At 38.6% G+C, this 22,900-nt stretch overlaps 1 protein-coding gene across 1 annotated transcript in view; it reads left to right on the top strand.

Annotated features, from left to right (window-relative positions):
- The window catches only part of ARHGAP42 (Rho GTPase activating protein 42), a 304,364-nt gene that overhangs the window by 74,747 nt on the left and 206,717 nt on the right, over positions 1 to 22,900 (top strand). Inside the window, exon 2 of the mRNA XM_032295706.1 lies at positions 3,436 to 3,531. Within this exon, the coding sequence (XP_032151597.1) occupies positions 3,436 to 3,531 (96 nt within the window). The remainder of the gene's footprint in view (positions 1 to 3,435; positions 3,532 to 22,900) is intronic.

Raw genomic sequence — 22,900 nt, 5'->3', positions numbered from 1 at the left:
ACACTTGAAGTTGAAAATGTGTCATATTTCAGACTTCCCCTTCATTCTTAGAATTATTTGAATTAGTTGAGAGCCATATTTTCTTGTATAACCCTGTCTCTCATTATGCTTTCAGAGGACTGCGAAGGGATCATTCATGCATTCTTCAGTCCATCCAGTGTTGAAATAGACACCCATCTCTTTCACAGAAATGCTGAATAATAATACTGTCACAGCTTGATGGCTTTGCACTGTCGCAAGAAAATTCAAACTGTTATCAACAGATTGTCTTCAGCACTTTCCAAGGTTGTCTAAGGTCCAAGAATTGCCATCTTCGTAACTGTAATTTTTCTTTTTCCTTTCTTAGGTTTCGAACATGTACATAGTCAACATGTCCTGAGTGCTTTCTGTTTGTCTGATACTGTTCTAAGTTCTTTATCTATATTAACTCATATTCTCCTCACTATAAACCTCAGAGGTGGTTTCACTTAACAGATGAGGGTACTGAGAGGTTATGGAACTTACCCACAGTCATGACACTAATTATTGGTAGAAGCAGGATTCTAATGCAGTTAATCTGCCTTCAGCACTTATACTGAATGACTTGACAGAATAGCCTTTAAGTGGGCCACTGTGTTTTTTTTGGGGATGGGAATTACTGTTGTGCATTCACAGTGATCTCTGTGAAGGGACAAAATACTTTACCTTTTTCAGTCAAAGTGCAAGGTCTTGGGAAGTCAAGAACAGTCTGGGAAGAAATGGGAGGCTGTGTCATCAATTCCCTAGGACAGAGCTTCCAATCAGCTCCTCTGAGTTTGAGGGAAGTTCAGAAGAACTCTTGGTGGTGGTGAGGAGGGAAGAGAAGGAAGGATGTCCATTGCAGTGTTCCCAAGCATCTTGATCTGCCTGTGTATCCCCAGTCTCGACTCTGCTGTAGGAATTACATTTGGGACCTTAAACCCAGCAAAGCATAAGGCCTTGATTTTATACTATACATACAAATAAAGGGGTGTTAAATGGAATGCTTTTCCCAAGTCCCAGGGAGAGCACCCAGAATTAAAAATGAAATTAATGTATGTTTAAAAAAAAAAGCTTCTCTGAAACTTGAGGTTGGTGGTCTACGGAATTGTCCTTGGTGAGTGGGTTGGTAGTTCTTTAGTGGACAGTGGTACAACATGTGACCTTCCTGTTTGTAGATCTGTTCACTCTTGAGTATCCACGTGGATAGGTATTTAGGCTTGGGGTTTCATGAATGCAGGGGCTGCCACAGTAAGTCCTGGAGTTATGACTAGGCATAAGACCAAAATTATTTTGTTAAATAAAAAAATACTTTGATATCTGTAAAAATGGTAAGGAAGACGTTATTCAGGACTATCACAGCAGGCATAAAGACTGTGTCAGTAGATGAGACAGATCTTGCTCAACTCTAAATACAAGAACAAGTGGGAATTTACAGCCAAAAAGCAGGATGTGGGATATTGGGTGGATGGAAAATGACTAAGAAGAGACATCAATGGTAGAAGGATTCTTGCCTATCTTCAAGGCTACAGACTTCTCCATCAGAGGTGGGGGATGAGGAATTTGAGCAGATATTGAGGGTAGGGGATTCTTTCTAGACTGGCTTAGTAGGATGCTTGCTAAAACTGGGCTCTCAGGCCGAGCAAGGCTCAGGGACAAGGTGGAGGCCTAGTCAAGAAGAGGGCTTAAAGGGGCCTGACTGAAATTTGCACAGGGAGGGAGAATTTATCAGTTCCTATTCGTTGATTAAATGTAAGGACTCAGATATTAGACCTGAACCCATGCAAAAGAGACACTGTTAAATGAAGTGTAGAGTGAATTCCAGAAAAGCCTGTTTTCTTATTCACGTAGACATCTGTGGCTGGGTTGACGTAAATGATCAGAGTAGCTCTGAAAGATGGGACCTTTAAGATTTTCCTGATGCTATACTGTGAAGTTGATTTATTTTTGTTTATTAGACTTAAGTAGGGTTTATTAAGTGCCAGGCACAGTTTAAACCCTTTGCAAATATTATATAATCCTCCAAACAATTCTATAAGGTGTTTATGTCATCTTCCCATTTTACATATAGTTATGCATTGCTTAACAACCAGGACACATTTTGAGAAAATGTCCTTAGGCTGTTTTGTCATTGTACAAACATCATAGAATATACTTACACAAGCCTAGATGGTTTAGCCTACTACACACCTTGTCTGTATAGTGAAGTAGGTATACCATCTAGGCTACAAATCTTTACAGCACGTTACTGTACTGAATTCTGTAGGCATAGTAACACAATGGCAAGTATGTATATCTAAACATATCCACACATAGAAGAGGTACAGTAAAAATACAGTAGAAAAGATTTTTTAAAAAGATGCACCTGTGTAGGGAAGCTGCCGTAGTCTAATGGAACCACTGTGGGATATGTTGTTTGCTCTGTGGAGCTTGACTGTGTGAGGAATCAAAGGCCCAGAGGAGTTAAATAATTTGTCCAAGGTCACATGGCAAGTAAGTGGTGGGGCTTGGATTTCCACCCAGGCAGCCTGGCTCCAGAGTCTGCATTCCTAATCACTTGGTTAGGTTGCATCCTGGCCTGTTGACTCCCAGGGATTTACTTCTTATTATTCCGGGCTTTTCTTTTTCTGCCCATAAATAAAGAATTATTTTTCTGGGTTTAGTCAGACTCTGAGCCTTGTTCAGACTGAAGTCAGGATTCGAGAGCATATTTAATGAGACTCTCAAAGTTATTTGTAAACAGGCTTTCAGTTCATCTTTCACCTTCTTGACCAAAATCAGCAGTTTATTGGTAAAAACACATTTCCTACTTTTTTCAGTTTGTGCAGAAAATTATTGGTGACTCTTTATAATCAACTATTGGCTTTTTTTCCTTCACCAGCAAGCTCAGTAGAATTCTGTCTTTAAAAAAAATGCTCCATTAGCTGAACAGTGAGAACACATGGCCACAGGGAGGGGAACAACCTACACTGGGGCCTGTTTTGGGGGTAGGTGTGGGGAGATGGAGAACATCAGGAAAAATAGCTAATGCATGCTGGGCTTAATACCTAGGTGATGGGTTGTGATAGGTGCGGCAAACCACCATCGCATGCGTTTACCTATGTAACAAACTTGCACATCCTACCCCTGTATCTTGGAACTTAAAAATGCTCCGTTTATGGTGAGTGAGTCGTAGTTCCTTGAAAAAGGCTTTGGTAAACTGGCTTCCAGATAATACACTCTCTTAAAGTAGTAAATCTCCGCTGTATAGAGCAGACCAGATCCATTTTCAGTATTTATATAGTAGTGTCTTTAAATTTTGGTTACATTAGTCAAACTGGATTTTAAAGGATCCTGGTTAATATAATACTAGAATCAAAGTTATATAATGTTACATTTGGAAACTGTTCAGGATTCAATGGAACCTCATCTTATGGATTTTTTTGCTTTTGATTGCAGATCTGTCTATGGCAGTGCAGAAATTTTCCCAGTCATTACAAGATTTCCAATTTGAATGTATTGGTGATGCTGAAACAGATGATGAAATTAGTATTGGTAAGTACTATTGTTCTTCAATATCTTAAGTAATAATTTAGAAAGTTCTACTTCTAATATTTATTTTACTGAAATCAGATAGGCACACACCTAAATAATAAACATCTAAAATATTTTCTGACTTTGATGAAACTTTAAGGGTGATTTTGTGTTTCTGTGGATTTTTTTTTTTTTTTTTTTTTTGAGAGTCTTGCTCTTGTCCAGGCTGGAGTACAGTGTCACAATCTTGGCTCACTGCAACCTCCGCCTCCCGGGTTCAAGTGGTTCTCCTGCCTCAGCCTCCCAAGTAGCTGAGATAACAGGCACCTGCCACCATGCCCAGCTAATTTTTGTACTTTACTAGTAAAGACGGGGTTTCACCATTTTGGCCTGGCTGGTCTTGGTCTCCTGACCTCAGGTGATCCACCTGCCTCTGTTTCTCAAAGTGCTGGGATTATAGGTGTGAGCCACCGAAAATACTATGAATTGTTTTTAAATCGAAGCTCTATTTTTTCTTTTTTTTTTTCCATAAGGAAATGACCTAATCATTCTGTAACTTAGGTCAGCCCTGCTTTGAATCATTCATTCAAACAAATATATATAAGGTACCTACTATTAAATATACCAGGCACTGGTTTTAAAAATTATCTTACTTTTTTTCCTCTTAATTCTTTTTTAACTTGAATATTTGTTTTTAAAGAAAACAAATCAGTCATGATTCCCTAAACCAGTGTTTTGGCAGGATGCAAAACATTACTGGGAATCAGGAGACTTGAACCCTAATCTGATGTTGCCTCAATAATTTGGCAATCTGTCCCTGGAGAAAGCATGCTCCTTTCTGAATCAGAAGGATTCGCCTTCCATAAAATGAAGAGGTTAGGTTATATGGTCTCTGAAGTTTTATCTATATCTGAGTTTTTATTGTTTGAAGGTCTGATTCTTGTAAATCCTCCCACCCCCCACCTTTTAAAGACCCCTACATTTTCCAGTTTATATATGTGTGGTCCCTTTGTAGGCTGGATTAGAGATATGCCATATAATCAAAAGAGTATGTAAAATATGTATGTATATTTTAGAGGGTATTACATTTAGAAGTATGAAAATACCCTTTTTCTGGGCATTAAAAATACAATATTACAAACACTTAGAATGGTAATTCCTCAACTTTAATGTCTACAGGAAACATCTGGAAATCTTATTAATTGCAGGTCTTGGGTTGTGTGTAAGATTTGCATTTCTAATAGATTTGAAGGTGATGTCCTTGCTGCTAGCCTACGGACCATGCTCTGAGAAGCAGGGATTTATAATCTCCTTCATACGCCTCCACAATCACAGTCTTCTTCTTCCTCTGCCCTTTCTTTTTCTTTTATAGTTCTAGCAGTTAGGTCTATATTTCTAGAAGGTATATTTTGTTCGCTTTGTATACTTAAGTAGCAAGTCCTAGCACAGACCTAGCTGTGAAACAAAAGGGCAATGTTACCCCCACAAAAAGAAGGCTGTCACTAGAAGTTAGGCTGAATGAGTGAGTGCTGGATTCATTGTGGGGCTTTAGCTTGCCTGGGCTCATAAGAGCTCCTTTTGGAGAAATCGCTGGGCAGGGTGGAGAGTCCTTAGACAAGCTGTCTCTGCATGTGGAATTTACGCGAAGCATACATCATTGTGATCATATTGGCAGTCTTTCTGAGCAGATATATGCCAAGTGGTCACTCTCTTTGCTTGCTTTTTTAGGAGTGTTAATCAGAGGGGAGTGTGGTGGTGGCTGTTCTCCTTCGGCCCTCAGTTTTGTGATGAAGGATGGTCCAGCCTTGCCTGTTACTTGGCTGAGGTATAGTTAGGGCACCTCCAGGAATAAGGGAGAGCCCTACCACATGCCCCTCAGCGGCATCACTTCTTCCTCCTCACAGGATAGCTGGCAAAGGGCAGCATTAGGGATCATGCACTGCCAACATTTGGAACAATAGTGGTCATTTCGCTTGTCATTTCTTGACGTTTGTGTTATAAATGTCTGATCCTCAACATAGGCTTTGTAGTATACACTTAGCTTGATAAAAGCCTAGATTATATTACTAAAATACAAATATATTAGCATTATTATTTAGAAAAGATATCACATTATTTAGATAACAGTTATTTTCACTTAGTTGTTTATTTTGAGACAGAATCTTGCTCTGTTGCCCAGGCTGGAGTCCAGTGACGCAGTCTCGGCTCACTGCAACCTCTGCCTCCTGGTTTCCAGTGATTTTCATGCCTCAGCCTCCTGAGTAACTGGGATTATAGGCATATGCCACCACACCCGGCTAATTTTTGTATTTTTAGTAGAGACGGGGTTTCCCCACGTTGGCCAGGCTGGTCTTGACCTCCTTACCTCAGGTGATCTGCTTGCTTCAGCCTCCCAAGGTGCTGGGATTACAAGTGTGATCCACTGTGGTCAGCCTTCACTTAGTTATATTCAGCTATAAATTCCATGAAGGCAGAGGCCAGATATTTATTTTAACCCTTTTAGCCTTAGCACTTGACCCAGATCCTAACAGTAGACCCTCAGATAAATTATTGAATAAATGACCTAATTGTCCTTATAAACTTTAATTTTTTTTCACTTATACACATATTTTTATAACACAATGATATATATAATTTGATATTTTTTCTTTGGAAAAAAGATTATAGCAAATACTTCTGGGTTACCACAGCTAATATAACTTTAATGGTTTTATGAGTTTATTTCATCAGGTTTATATACATGAATTTATGAAATAATCCCTATAGTATGTTCAGGCTACTTGTGGTTGACCCCTTACCTGTTATTGTTAAGAGTACAGTAAACATCTTTCTGTATATTTCCATTTCCACCAAGCTTCTTACTTAAAAGACATCTTAAAGTCACACATGCATGTAGTAACTGCGACGCAGGGTTTTTAATCATTATGCTATGCAGCCTTCTAAGCAGATGTTAGATAATTTCCCCAAGTTGTAGTGAACTTGATATCTCAAAAGTGGTTTGTTTGACTCTTTCCACTTTGGCTAAGTGAACATTGTTGTGCAGCTGTTGCATGTTAGATTTGAGAGGTGTGAATTGATCAGTAGGTGAAGGCTTACAAGCAATGAATATTACATTAAATTCTAATGCCATAGGGGCTTTGAGAAGTTAAATTTCAGGTTGGAGATCAGGAAATGAAGCATCTACAAAAGTGATGTAATGTTGCTTGCTAATTTTAAATCAGGACACCTATTTAATCCCTTTGCATTGGGAATCTGATTTTAATAGCAATGCTATTAGGAAAACTTAGAGGAAAATGACTTATAAGTATAAAATATTTCTGGAACAACTCGTGTAAAAATATAGATATGTTTCAATATCCCATTCAACACATTTTACCCTTTACCTGAGCTCCCATATACACTCTAAACATTTGTAAATAAATTATGTAGATAATAAAGAAGTAGTAGGAGGAGGCTCTGAAGAATCATCCCCAACCTGAAAGATTATCAGATTATCCCAAGCTGTTCTATCAAGGACAGCGAACTGGAAAATGTATCCCTGGGACTAATGTGTGTGGCTGGTATGGGTGGAGCTCAAGGATCAAGCTTATCCACCTTTATCAGCTTCAGTTCCATGTGGGAAGGTACAGTGATTCTGCTGTCTTTATATTACCTTGTTGAAGCCTGAGTTCCAGCAACTTCGTTATTGCACTGATTTAATGAAAGAGAAATGAGGCAGGGACAGCTGTGACTCTGAGTGGTGAGCAATAGCCCCACAACACCCTCAGCTGGAGTAGGCATGAGACTTAATGATGACATAGCCACAAAATACTATGACTTAAAAAGAAGCTCATCTTTTGCATGTGTGTCATGTCAGCACAAAAGGACTTGAAAAGTCAAGACATTGGTAGGCCTCCTGTGTGTAAGGTGTGGTGGTGGGAATGAATGGGTAAGAGGGCAATAGGAAGATGAATTAAGATGTCTGCTTTCATTATGCTTACAGTGGAAGAGGATGAAAAAAGGTTTTGGGCAAAGTAAGGAAGAGAAGATGGTGTTACTGTATCAGCACAGTGGCTAATTATGAAAGTTGTTCTGGGAGTGTGTTGGATGTGTAGGCCCATGTCTGGCCTGTACATCTGCCCCGGCCCTTGACTGGTTCCCTCTGTCCCCACCCTTTTGGCCTTGGGCTTGCTGGGTTTTTTGTTTTGTTTGTTTTGTACCAGTGACACATTGCTGGCTTGGAAGGAGGCAAAATGGGACTCGTTGTTCAGGACCCAGTGGGGAATTCCTGTGGCTCAGAGAGCAGGTCAGGACTGAAGTCCCAAGCAGGGCAGCGTCCTGTACTATTTTTTTTTTTAGCATCTCCCTTTTCATCGAAGAGCATCAAGAGGCCATTGCCCTCCCTTCGCTAAGGATAAATGAGCTGCAGGTGAGCTTTGGCTTGTTCCCTTTCATCTGCTCAGTGCAGTGTTGAGTGAGTGGGAAGTGGCTATTGAGTCCATCCAATTAACTTCCCACAGCTGCACTAACTGCCCACTTTTTACTTGGCTTTGGATTTTTGAACCAAGTAAAGAAGACATTGAGTTAGGAGTACAGTGCTAAACACTTGGGGTTCAGAAATCAGTGATGAAGGAGAGGGGAGTGATTATAAACCGGTACAAGATTCAAGCCTCCTCTCGTATGATAAATTTATAAGGGTAGACCAAATACAAAAGGTACCATTATTTAACTGTAATCACACAAGTAACATGTATGTAAATACAAAAACAATACCCATTGCATCAGTCCTGGAGCACACTCTTGCATGGGAATTGATAATATTCCAACATGAGTTATTTGCCCAGCCTTAAAACCTTATGGATAGGAAATAAAAGACTATTTGTGCAGAAACTAAAATCGTACACTTTTGAAAGCACTGTTTATGGTGGGTTAGTTCAAATGGCCAGATGCCCAAAGATATTACTGTGAATCTGCCTGTGAGACGGGTTGTTTAGCTACATTGATTTAGCACATTAGTGTATAGGATAATAAAAAGCTGTAAATCTTAGCACAATCACTTGAGAATTTTTATCAACACCAAGGCTGGAGCATGCAAGTTACTCTACTTTTTGTATTAAGTACTTATAATTTGAAATCATTTTAAATCACAGATTAAAAATGAGAAGATGTCTAGGTTTTAAAAAAATCTAGATATTGTTAGTCAAACTGAACTAGTGCCAATTATTATACAGTTGTGTTATACGACTAGTGCTAATTGTTTATACAAAAATGTTAGTCATTAATATGGCAAAGTTTATTCATTCTCTGTAATCTTGGAAACCTTTGGAAAGTCCAGTTGCAATTGTGCATAAACAGCTTGATCAGTGATGTTGTATGATGGCCTAGACTCTCAGGAAAGTCTTGGACAGCATGAGCTTTGCACTCAAGAGATTAAACATTTACCAAGAAGGAGAGTCAGTTTGCTAGTAAATATTTTTGGTGGAGACTTCATTTCTTTAGACACACCTAAACAGAAAATTCCTGTGGTAGTGACAGAAAACACACTGCCATTTGTCAACTAAGGTAATAGCTCCAAATTCTGAGTAAAGAAATGAGTCAGTCAGGTAGTTCAGATCAAACTATATTTTGTAACAGTCACCCACCTATTTCTGACTTAACTAGTGTATTGCTGGTCCCTTGTTTACTTTGTTTTGAATGCAGATATGCAGACATAGCAACAAGGAAAGTAGTGCTTAATTGTTAGCATTGGCCTGGCCTGGGGGCTTGTAATCCCAGCACTTTGGGAGGCCTGGGCAGGCGGATCACCTGAGGTCAGGAGTTCAAGACTTGCCTGGTCAACAAACCTTTCTCTTCTAAAAATACAGAAATTATCTGGGCATGGTGGTGTGTGCCTGTAATCCCAGCTATTCAGGAAGCTGAGGCAGGAGAACTGCTTGAATCAAGGGGGCAGAGGTTGCAGTGAGCTGAGATTGCACCACTGCACTCCAGTCTGGGCAACAAAGTGAAACTCTATCTAAAAAATAAAAAAATAAAAAAAAAGCACGAAGAGCATGTCATATTTTTAAAGAGAAACTTTTATATGGAAATGTTTGTACAAATTGTACATGATGGATGAGAGATTGATGGATAAGAGATTGAACCTGAACCAAATTTTGTGTACGGCATTGGTTGAGGTGCACCTGACATTTTTATTTCTTGTTCTGTCGTTAGGAGAATGTGTTGAAAAGTGAAGGTATAGGAGATAGGGTTAAATATTGTCAATTCAAGTCACAGGAACTTCACTGTGTTTTCCTGTGCTGGCAGTGCTTTGCCGAGGTGCAGATATTTATTGTTTGATTACATCTCTGAGTCTGGGTGTGTATCAGCAGGCTACTGAGGTGAAGTGACTCACCTTGGTCTGTAGACAGAATCCTGAGAGTGAGCTTGGATACCTGCTCTGAGGGTGTCAAGAAGAATTTTTTCAAGGGAGTGGTTGGAAAGTCTCCTTCAGTTTCTTTGTTGAAGAGTTACTGTGGAGAAAAGGCATAAAATTTTCACTTTGAAGATGTATCTTTTAGGCTAAATGGAAAGGTAATATTTGATTCTGTTTCCCAAATGAGAAATAAGAATATAGTCTAGGGTGGGAAGAATGGGAAACAGTTCACTTGGTGTATGTTGAAAGGATTCCTCTCTAGTGTAGAAGCATTTTGAGAGATAATAGCCTGCTCTTCAGGCTGAACGTTATAACCGGCATAATAAATGCAGAAAATGCATTTAAAAGATTGTTAACAATTTTTGATAAAAAAGGACCTATTTTGTTTTTTTGACTTAAACTAATTAAATGATTAAATTATTGAAAATGCTTCCGTGAAAATTTTCTTCAGAATTGGCTGTGAGCTACAAATATGCATTCTTAAGGTTTACTCTTAATATTTGTCTAGTTATATTGTGATACAAAAAGTGGAACTGGGCGGGGTGTGATAGCTCACACCTGTAATCCTAGTGCTTGGAGAGGCCATGGCGGGAGGAATGCTTGAGACCAGGAGTCTGAGACCAGCCTGGATGAGTCCCCATCTCTGTAAAAGGTAAAAGTCTAGTCAGGCATGGTGGCATACACTTATAGACCTAACTACTCAGGAGGCTGAGGCTGGAGGATCCCTTGACCCTAAGAGTTGAAGTTACATTAAGCTCTGGTCACACCACTGTACTCCTGCCTGGGTGACATGGCAAGACCCTGTCTCTTAAGAAAAAGAAAATGTGAAGTTGTTTGTAGCCATGAGATTCTTCTTGGGCATTTTTAGAAAAAAGTTTGTAAATCAAAGCAATGCCATTATCAACCACAGCTGAACTTTTCTAAAAGAGACCTGTGATATTTTATTAAATTCAAGGAAGTAAATTACCTTCTCATTTGTTGAATCAAAAAAGTATCCATCAGTTTTTACAGACCCTCATTACAACCACTTAAATGTGGTTATATAAATCAGGAAGTCGTGTATTAAAGCGGAACATTTCTAAATGCCTAAATTGTTTATACAAATAACATTTTCTTTTTAACTCTGCAGAGGAAGCATATTTTACTTTTTAATAGCTCTCAGTTGGACAATTGTATTATTGTTTTCCTTTTTTTTTTTAAAAAACCACCCTTATTTTTGTACCCACACAGAAACCACCCACAATTAAGGATTGAAGCAGCTGGGAAAGTTGCACATTTCAGGTGGTGTTCCTTTCTTAAACAAAACATGCTGCTTGAGAGAGATGCTTTTATCATATTAGCCTCGTATTGTGAAGCACATTATTTGACTTAATTTGAAATTCAAACACTTAGGTGTTTCATATTTCAGGCTTTCATTAAAAAACAACCTGAAACCTTGTCATGTCACAAGCCTGGAAAGAAATTTATCTTTTAACTTATTGATATACATGAATCCCCTGAAACTTCTTTTTTTGTGACTTTGTTCTGCCAAACAAAAAATAGCCCAGTCTTTTGTACAGAGGGCTCACTCTCTTATCTCCTGTAGCAAATTATATGCTTTTTGAGGTCTGAAAGTTTTACTCATATTCCTATTCCTACACAGTACTTTAGAGCTTTATTTGTAGCAAAGATTTAATAAATGTTTGTTGAGTGAATAACTGCTTCCCCCCGCCCCTGGCAAAACCTATTAAACTTTTACAGAAATGAATTGCTTTTGGGTAAGTAGAATTTTAGAGCCTTACATAAAAATAATATATGTACTTACTTGATGATATCTATGATGGTTCTTTTCAGTAGGCTAAATTTTCAGAGGGAAAGAGGTCATATATTTACATTCATACACACACATATACACATAAATAATTTGTACATGTATTTTAGAATCATTTAGAACAAATTTTTGGCTGGGCACAGTAGCTCACACCTGTAATCCCAGCACTTTGGGAGGCCGAGGCAGGTGTTATCACCTGAAGTCAGGAGTTCGAGACCTGCCAGGCCAACATGGTGAAACCCTGTCTCTACTAAAAATAGAAAATTTAGCCAGGCATAGTGGCATGCTCCTGTAGCCTCAGCTACTTGGATGTTGAGGTGGGAGAATTGCTTGAACCTGGGAGTCAGAGGTTCCAGTGAGCTGAGATCATGCCACTGCGCTATTGTCTAGGAGACTAAGTGAAACTCCAATCTCAAAAATTTGAAAAAAAATGTCTTAGAAATATTTATATATATCAAAATAAATTTCAAACCAGAGTTAAAAATTTATTATTTTTGCATTTATTCAATATTTATTGACTACCTGTTATGTGACAAGAACTGTGCTTATGAAAAAGGTGGTTAAAATTTTGCGCACAAGAAGTTTACAAACTAAAGGATAAGGTGGTAACGATACCCCCCTTTTAAAGTAACATGACTTTAAAAAAGGATTATTTCAGGGAAGTGGATAGTCAAGGAGGACTTTTACCTGTGGTTAGTAAAAAATAATCTCAACAAAATAATTAGATAGTGCAATAAATGCTATGGCCCACACTAATTTGGGATGCAGAAATATATACTTGACCCTAATTGTTTGCAAGTTTTATATTTGTAAATTAATATATTATAAAATATATTGGTAATCCCAAAAGCAATATTACTGGCAGATTTGTGGATACGGGCAGAGCAGTGATGAAGTTGGTCCACCTGACCTACCCAGGATCCACTGTATGAACCATGGTGGAGTGTTATTGAAGACTCATAATAGGAGAGGTTTTTTGCTCTTCTATTATAGCAACATTGTTAAAGCCAAAGGACGATGGGAATTAGAGTCAGAAACCCGCTTTGTAGTTTTCTCTTGCCTCTCTTTTAAACCTGTCTGTGCCTGCATTTCCTGGTTGTATAACTCATTTATTCCGTAAATACTCAAGTATCAACCAGATCTAAGCCACTATGTGTGGCATAAGGTAGTTTAAATTTTTATTGGAGGACACCAACATTAAACAACCAATGACAGTGAAATCACAATTGTTTTGAATGGTGTAGAAACAAAACTTGTTATGCTAAGAGAACATATTCAAGCTAGACTAGGCCTAGCTGGATGCCTATTGGTTAACATCAGATCCTAGAAAAATAAGTGGTTGCCCTTGTGGGTGTTATGTGCACAGCTTGGACTTGTTAATTGGAAAGAGGTCAGTAGTAATAGATCGTTTCTCAAAGTTCAGTCCACTGGCCTGGTTTTTTTTTTTTTTTGGCGTTTTCCTGGTTTTCTTTGTGGAGTTTCTCTCCCCATGTTGAATATAGGGTAATCTAAATTCTTCATCAGCTTTAAAATAGCCTTTGAGGATGGTATTGTATCAGAGGTGTTTTCTTGGTGTGGAGTAGTTTATCTCTTTCTCTCTGGGAGCTGCCGTTCTAATTTCTATAATTCTAAGATCTTTCTTTTGCCACTTTATGTACATGTGAGTGTGGGGAGGAACAACATGAGCTGTTTTTGATTTTGTTTTTTATTTCCTGAATGATCAGAAAATGCTACTTCTGACCTAGAAATGTTGGCTTGGTTTCCCAAATTGCAAATTGAGTATACTAGAGTAGAAAGAGACTTTGGTGAGCATGGGAGGTAATGCTGATAATTTCCTTTAGACCCAGAGGTGAATGATTTTTCTGAAGTCATATGGGTACTATGCAATCAGTCATACTGATTGCACACTTGAAGTTTCATTACCTTGATATTTATGATATTGAAGAATACCAGGATGTGATATCCTCTTAGCCGGAGTATAAGGATTGAGAGCCAGAGAATATTATGGAAGACTTTGCTATATAGTACAGAGTTTAATTTGTAGGTTCTCAAAAAACACTCAAGGCTTTTGATTACAATTGTGCTTTAGGAGATTTCTCCCAGCATCCATATATGTGATGAATTATAACATGGAAGTCTTTGTTAGTTCACAGTAAGTCAAAGATTAGACACATCACAGAATTCTTTATGCATCAAGAGAACACTTCTTAAAATGTGAATGAAATAATAAAAATATAGTTTCAATTTTGACATAAAATGTTTGGACCAGAAAGGCAATAGCCCTGGAGATTGTGTCTGTTAGAAGCGCTTTAGGAGGAAGGATATAGATACTCAGAAATTAATGGAACTCATTGGTAAAAAAGTAAGGACAAACGTATGAGCAAGGAAGAAGACATTTGGGGATGAAAAGGAAGCAGAATAGAGAGGGAGAAATTTGAAAACAAGAACAAAATTGAATCACAGGCCTTACCAATAAGTAAAAGAAATGTTTGTCTTGATTAGTTACCTAGGAATAAAAGGCTTAAAAAAGGGGGAATTTGGAGCAACTTCTTTGTCAAGAATAGAATTTGGGATAGTTGCTGAGTCATGATTCCTGGAGCGGTGGAGAGAAGAGCTTTGGTGTCATCCTTGCTTTTTGGGACTCAGAGATAACATCTCAGTGCTGAGAGTGCTATTGCTGCCATTGAAACACACATGAACTTCAAATAAGGAAGTAACGATGATCCTTACAAATTTTATTGAAATATAAAGCATTTCCTACTAAAACATAGTTTAAATCTTTAATTCCTCACACAAAACCTGCATTCTATTTCTCGAAGTCAGGAGTTGCCAAACTGCCCAGTGTCATAATCAACTGTGAGGAGCCTTACAAATTTGATTACTGGGCTCCACCGCAGACCTTGAACTAAGGTAAACTCCCCTAGGTGGTGGCCCTAGGATTCTTTTATTTTATGGAGCTCTTTAGTGTCTCATGCAGCCTGTGGAAAATTGTTGCTTTAAACACCAGCCTTGAGTGGTCATGGTGGCTCCTATGTGTAACCCTAACACTTTGTGAGAGGCCTAGGCAGGTGGATTGCTTGAGCCCAGGAGTTCGAGACCAGCCTGGGAAACATGGGGAAACCCCCAAAATTATTCGGGCATATTGATGTATACCTGTAGTCCCAGCTACTTGAGAGGTTGAGGTGGGAGGATCATCTTAGCTCAGGAGGTGGAGGCTGCAGTGAGCCGAGATCACAACACTGCACTCCAGCCTGGGTAATAGAGTGAGACTCTGTACCAAAACAAAACAAAAAATCAACAGTAGACTTGTGGTCTGTGCAGAAGGCGGCACAGTTGGAGGATGGCACTGTTTTAGTCTGTTCCTGCAGTGTGCCTTTTTGGGTGATTAGATCCCTGATTTCCAGTGTTGTGACAGAGCATTGTGCCAGTGCAGTCACCAAAGCTTTAAGTGCCACTTGTTTGTAGGAAAATTTAGTCATTTCTTATCATGTTGTCCTTCACAGCCTGAGAATAGGTTTTAAGTGTATGCTTTCAGAATAAGAGATGATTTTCATGAGCCAGTGCAGATGCTGTGCAAATTTCCCAGAGATGAAAAAGAAAGCAGCTTTTCAAATTGAAATAATATACAAGGTGTGACTTACTTAGTTCATGTTGATGTGGACTTTGGATTCTCTAAACTTTTCTACCAATAATGAGTATCTTCTGAGTGCAAAGAACTTCCTGGAGTAATTTAGTGCATGCAAACATCAATCAAATCATCTTGTATTCTTGTTACACTTACAAAATAGAAGGGGATGTCAAAAAATAACTTATAATCAGTATAATGTTAAGGAGAATGTGCCCAGGGCTTTAGGTACAGTAAGGATAGAATGCTGTGAGAACAGAGTCAGAGAAGGACTTCCAGCTGGGGACATCAAAAGATGCCTAAAGAGAGGAGGTTATTTGAACTGGGTTTTAATGGTAAGGTATGATGCAGCCAGAAAATATAGGTAAAAGAAAAACACAGTAATGGGGAATTACAGGAATGTGTAGTAGTTTTGAAGTACAGAGTTCAAGATTAGAAATAGTATCATCTTGGACTGACACACCAGGTACCTTATGGCCACATCATGGAGGCCTCAAATTATTTGCAGTATGGAGTTTGGACCTCCTTTTTTTTTGAGACAGAGTCTCACTTTGTCTGCAGGCACCAGGCTGGAGTGCAATGGCGTGATCTCAGCTCACTGCAACCTCTGCCTCCCAGGTTCAAGCAATTCTCCTGCCTTAGCCTCCTGAGTAGCTGGGACTACAGGTGCACACCACCACCACCAGACGGGATTTCACCATGTTGGCCAGGATGGTCTCAATCTCTTGGCCTCGTGATCCGCCTACGTTGGCCTCCCAAAATGCTGGGATTACAGGTGTGAGCCACCGTGCCTGGCCTGGACCCTTTTTAAAATCCATTTAAAGATTTCGAATTGGATAATGACATGATCAACGGTGCCCTCTAGGAATTTTATTATGGTGTTTCTACATGCAAAGAATTAGAGCCACAGAAGCTGGGGAATTAATGTAATATGACAGCAGAGATGAAGTAAGAGACTTATATGGATATGTAAGAAGGGTATAGAGAGAAATCAGCAGCATTTGGTGATTGGATATATGGAAGAAAGGATTGAGGATTAGTCATCACTCATGTTACTAGGAGAATGTTGTTACCAGCACATTTATGTATTCTTATGTGCCAGGGCATCTAGGGGTGGAACAGAATTGTGAATTTAGTTTGACATGTGTTAAATTTGAGATTCAAAAAAAAAAATCCCTAGTATTAAAGTCCCTGGAGGTAATTTCATTTGTTGAATTTGGGATGATGAGATGGTGCTGTGGAGCTATATCTACAGGAGTGGAAAAGTATATACATTTCAGGTCAGCTAGCTCTGCAAGTCATTAGTTCTATGACCATGTATATTATTTAACCCACACACTTTACTTTTCCTATCTGAAAAATGCAGAAAATGGTGATAGATTTGTGGATTTTGCATGTGATTTTCTCATGGGATGTTGTGAACATTAAAGAGGTTTGTACAGTGCTAGCACCCGCCATCAGGTAAACTCTTGCTCCTTCCCCCCCGCCCCGCCATGGTTTTCTGCTCCTTGGACCTCATGAGGATAGTAGGACCCTTGCTTGGAGCTTGTTTGCAGACCAAGAGGAAGAAGAAACAACATTGTGAGGTGGGAGGAGTGATGATGAAAATAATAGAGAGGGAAAGAGAAGGAGAAGAGACAGAAGTGAGATTATAGGATTACTGTGGAGTTAGGGTTTTGAGAGGAAGAGGGCCCCTTTTCTGAGGCAGGAGACAAGTTGAGGAGAATGAATAAAGACAGTGCTGATCAGAGTCTTGAACTTCTCTCACAGAATCAGGAGGCTGGGCCCTCTGGTAAGAGTGAGGGAAAGCTTGGAGCTGGGTTCTTGAGAGAAAGACTAGAATTCTTTTTAGATAGCCACTGTGGGAAATGAGAGTAGGAGTGAACTAGAGTTGAATAAAAGGATTGCCAAAAAGCAAAAGCAAAGGGGTTAGATAGCTTGAACTTTTAGTGTCCTTGTGGGTGTGTGAATTACAGAGAACAGGTCACTGGAGGTTAAGAGGTTGTGGAAAAGAGCACTGGGCAAGGAAGCGGATGTTGAGGCTTCACTAGGGTGGGTGGTGGCAGGAGCTTGGTGCAGAAGAGCATGAATGGGGTGCTTTAGCCTGTGGAATGTGAAGGAGTGCTGGGAGGTCACTTCCTGATGGCAGGAAGCATGGGAGCAGGGCGAGGTGTAAGTGGTTGCTTGTCAGCAGCAAATTACTGATTATTCCTCCTCAGTCAGGATACTTGGCGCCCAATTACTCTTTGAGCACAAACAGCTTTGGAACTGTTTGCCTTTAAAGATGATAAACCTGTTCTTTTACTTATGTAATGTAGCAGGATGCAGGTTGGCACTACTTTTTAATTTTTTCCCTTTGGCAATAATGGTTTGTTGGAAGAGAATAGACTTTGGAATCAAACAATCAAAATTAAATACTGGTTTCTGTACCTACTAGCTCTGGGATTGTGGGGCAAGCTGTGAAGCTGGATCGTCCTTTTTTCCCCTGTGAAATGAAGAGAATACTTACTTCAGCACCTCATATTATGATGTGGATATTAAATGAGATAGTATATGTAATGTCACTGCTTCTTGGTAGAGGAACTCCCAAATGTGAGAATACTCACATATGGGAAAACGGTTTCTGAACTGGAGGTGGTTTTGGCTTTGGGAAATAGATTAAACATCGTTGAAACAAAACAAGGTAACATCAGAATTGCACAGTTCCTCATTTTCATGAGCACGCTAAGTATGCTTGCCAAAAAAAAAAAACCAAAATATGTGACTTGAGGACTTCATTAGGCACAGCAACACTTAGTTCATTGACAGAAATCTCAGTAAAGGCTTCTCAAGAATTTAGATAAAATTTGTTTGAAGTAATAAAAGAGTGGGAAGACGTCTAGGGAAAAGCCAGCAGAAATTAAGTTTCGAAACTTGTGTGAAAATGAAAGGTTGTCCTTTTTGTGTTTGCATGTATCTATTTGCCAAAATTTGGCCTTTCGTGAAATATATACACCTACTATTTATATAAACCTAGTATATATATCAGTGTATATACCTAAACTCTCAAATTACCGTGTAGTTTGGCAGTTGCAGAGTAGGTATTACTAAGTGGCCTTAAGCTAGTTCTGGGAAGATATCTTAAGGAAAAACTATTAGATATATAGCTTAGAATTATTTCCATAATCTACTATGACTTTTACCCTGGAGTCATCATAATTATTATTAATTTTCATAGGTAATCCTAACAATCTGGGGCATTAGTAGCAGCACCTTTCTCCGATGGGCTAAGTCCCTGGCTTACAGGTTTCTTTCTTTTGAATCTAGCAGTGATACGGTTTGGCTCTGTGTCCTCACCCAAATCTCATCTCTAATTGTAATTTCCATGTGTCAAGAGAGGTGAGTGAATCATGGAGGCAGTTTTCCTCATGCTGTTCTCCTGATAGTCAGGGAATTTTGATGAAATATCTTGGTTTAATAGTGACAGTTTCCCCTGCATGCACTCTGTCTCCTGCCACTATGTAAGATGTTCCTGATTCGCCTTTGTCTTCCACCATGATCATAAGTTTCCTGAGTCCTCCCCAGCCATGCAGGAGTGTGAGTCAATTATACCTGTTTTGTTTATAAATTACCCTAGTCTCATGTAATTCTTTATAGCAGCATGAAAACAGACTAATATAAGTTGTTATGCTGGTGAGGATAAGAGAAATGAGAATATTCAGTTAGACCAGAAGAGAGCAAAAGATTAAAGACTTGGTCACAAGTTCTGAATCTCAGCCCAAATGTGGTTTGGCAGGCAATGTTGGGATCCACACCGATAGACAAGATTAAAGTATGGCACAGGTTAGTGCCTGGCTACCTGTGCAGTGTCAGAACCCAGGCATGGAGGGAGGCACTGGGAACAGGGGCTGAGTGAGAATTTAAAAGGAGGCTAGATTATGGGTCATAACCCCTGCCAAGAGTCTGGGTAGTATGGTTAGAGGATAAACAGGAACAAGGGAAGACATAAAGAAATCCCCTAATGGTAAATGAATGGATTCCAAGATGGTGTTTGATTGCTGGAGGGAACAAATACAGCACAGGTGCTTGTAATATAGATAAGATGGACAAGTGCTGAGGCAGAAATGGCCCTAACCATATGCAGAGTATCTGCTCAACTTGATAAAAGTTTAACTTTATTATTATTTTTATTTGTGGACTGTCCATTTCTTATTTCCTAATACTTAATTAGGAACTATGCTATGATACTAAACACATTTATAATTACTTAAATAATGTCTAGTAAACTCTTCCAACTTGGTATATCTCATATTTGCCTAAACTTAACTTACTTGATTGCATGACTTCATTGGGATGCCTTGATGAGAGGATATAATTGAAGAAATGCACAGTTTCAGAACTTGTTGTCAAGATGACTCTGTTTTTGATTTGTGTTTGGCAATTAAAAAAATTCTGACCACAAAGAGGACATGGTGAAGAACCAGACTTAGATACCTCAATGATAACTAAATTTCCATGTGTTTTTCCTGTGAGACTTTAGGTTCCACTGGGCTATGAACTATTAGAAGAAGAATGTATGCCTCCAAGTACTAGGTTGTATTTACGGTGACATGCCAGTATTTGTCAGTAGGGCTGTGACTTTTTTTCTTTTGATTTATTTAATAGGAAGCAATTTATTGACTTTGCAACTTAGCATCTGTGGAGGTTGAAGCCACAAATGAAGTGGAAAAATCTTATTTGATCTTATGCTTCTAGAAAATAATAACTAGTATTTATGGTAGCAAATAAAGCCAGTGTTGCAGACGGAGTGGATGGCCTATCTGTGAGGGTATTGATTGCTATCAAAGACACCAAGTATCTAGGGGGAGAGTTGGTGTCACTATTAATAAAACTCAGTCTGTTTTGCTGACATGGTATTTATTGTTTAGGCATACCACAAGCTGATTGTGCTTCTTGTTTTGGTTATGGGTTAAATTGTTCTTAAAACTTACCATTGGATATAGCAGTCAGCATGCTATTTTTGATTTTTTAAGTGTTCAAAAAACTGAGACCCTCTCAGTGGAAGTTCTAAGCATAAACTACTGATATGATAGTCCTTAGATTATTGCATGCTTTTGTAATATAATGCTGGGTGTCACTTGTCTGTGTATGTTTATCCTACTCTAATTTTTCTTGGTGTGGCCAGATCTAGAAGCATATGACCAAATCATCTGCTCCAGCTCATATCCAAGTTAAGTGCTAATGTTTTACTACTTTTTTTTTACTCTGAAATGTCAGTTCAGAAGGATACTAAGAAAGGGCTTTATAGAGCCTCCATCTCTTATCCAAATGGAAAAGTAAGGTTATTGTTGGGGCATCATCTGAACTTATAAAATGTAATTGCATTGTTTCAATCTGACTTTTACAGACTTTATAGATTTTCATATTTTCTTGGAGATATAATAAAGTCTAAATTCCTACTGCTGACCCAGTTCTCTGCTGTAGCATATCTGAGAGTATTATGCCAAGTGTCAGGTTCTAGACCAAGCTGAGGACCGAGAGGAGTGGGTGGATGAGTGGCAGGTAGCTGGAAAAAATGCTTGAGGAATAGTAGACAGTTTTGATATGGCTTTACTTTCTCTCTGGGTGTGAGTGAATCGGGGGCGCAAGCAAGCCATGAGTGTAACCAAGTCATGGGCGGAAGCCTGGGTGAGAGCATTAGCAGGGTAATTATACCTTTTACAGACAGTAGTGGCTCCAAGCCAAGCGAGTGCTCTTGTGGGTGACCACCTAATGCATCTTGTGTGGTTACATAATGTGCAGAGTTGTACACCTGTGCTCCAAACCTGCTGAGTCATGCTGAGCCAGAAGGCTGCCTTGGCGGATTCCTGACTGAAGTGTAGCGTCTCCCTTACAGAAGGTCCTAAGTGATTTGTGAAGTGTAATCAAGTGATATAGTATGCTGTTTACATAATTGTATATGTCGCTGAATTTATGATCTGTTCTATTTCTTGGGTATGTATATATGCTATTTAAGTTTGAGGAAAGAATTCTGGAAGAAATTTTTGATGTAGCTTTGTCTGATTATGATATAAATGCAAGAGAGACATGCTTTCCCAATTCTCATTGTAGTTGTAAAATACAAAAAGCCCAAACTGATCAATTGTTAAAACATTTGATAGTATATTACCTAGTAATTAAGATAGTGGAATTATGTCAACAATGAACAGAGAGCAATTTTAAAAATTTTCTTTCTACTTTTAGACATTAAACAGGTCTTCCAGCCAAAAATAGTAGGATAAATTTAAGCCTGCTAAAAAGATTAATCTACAAAATAGGTATTTTAGACAGTTTAGGAATGTTTCAGAATTTATGATATTGGTAAATATAGAAGCTGTCGTCATACTTCCTCACTCTCTAGGTATTATTCAACTGTTATGTTTGTGAATGTTTATACTCTCAGCACCTGTCATATATAGACTCTCAGACCTGTCATATATAGAGTGATAGATTTTTGTTTTTGTTCTGAAAGTGTTTTTCCAATATTGTGTTGTAGAGATAAAAAGGAAATCTATGGTAATATTCTTAACCTCAAAAATTTGTTAGAAAGTTAACATTTATATATAAAACTGTATTTTGATTGTTCTTCAGTAATCTCCTGCTCCAGATGGACAGGAAGGGAGAGAGATTATCAATTATAGTCAGGAAAGTTTCATGTAGGTGGCAGGAATTTGGATAGCTAACATAATTTCCGAAGTGTCTGGCCTACCTTTTCATAATATTTCATGAATCCTAGCATAAGAGTTGGTATGTTTCTCCTTGTAAAGCAATAAGATTGTGAGAATGTATTGTTAAACTCCAGAATTCATTTAATGATCTTCTATTTTAAGTCCACTGTGTATTAAGCATTGGCTTTGGAATATGTCGCTGACTAAATCAAGCTCTTGTCATAAAAATATTGTTATGATTAAAATCTGTAATTTTAAGACCAGCTATTGTATTAGATGTTAGTCTGGACCCTCAAAATCAGATAATAAACTAGTTGTTACTCATGTAAATATTAATATTCATAAATATGAACCATTACACATAGTTGCTGATACTTGAATATTCGAAATTTGCATGTAACTTTCGGATTTTGCTTAAGGAAAGCCTTAGAATAAATGGCTTAAGCATTCACTCAAACTCAATGACTATTCTGTATAAAGCACAGTGATGGGTGCTGGGAGGAGTTATTTTCTATATGCTTTTTGCCCAATGTCTAGTGTAGAACAGACTCCCCAGTTTTCATGGTCTTTTAGGACATTTTTGCGTCTTGTGCACCAGAAATTCTAACCTTGGCCTCTCATGTCTAGGGAGCTGCTGGGGCACACTAGGCAGTTTGGATCTGCCTGGCTTGTGTCAGAGGTTTCTGTTTGACTTTGTGGGTGGGTCAGGCAGGGAAGTGACTGGAGATCCCCATTAGCCTGTTGTCTTAAAATGCAATTTTCATAATAATACCTTATATTCTTGTACTTGCTCTATGTTATATTGTAAATTCCTGTTTAAGAAAGCACGGAAAGATCTGGGTTATGTTAAGCCTAGTAAACTATTAACGCAATACTTT

The sequence above is a fragment of the Sapajus apella genome, unplaced genomic scaffold, assembly GCF_009761245.1.
Source record: "Sapajus apella isolate SASKATOON/1434 unplaced genomic scaffold, GSC_monkey_1.0 scaffold34, whole genome shotgun sequence".
Classification (NCBI taxonomy): domain Eukaryota; kingdom Metazoa; phylum Chordata; class Mammalia; order Primates; family Cebidae; genus Sapajus; species Sapajus apella.
The sequence above is the reverse complement of the archived record's forward strand: the minus strand, read 5'-3'. Positions and strand labels throughout refer to the sequence as shown.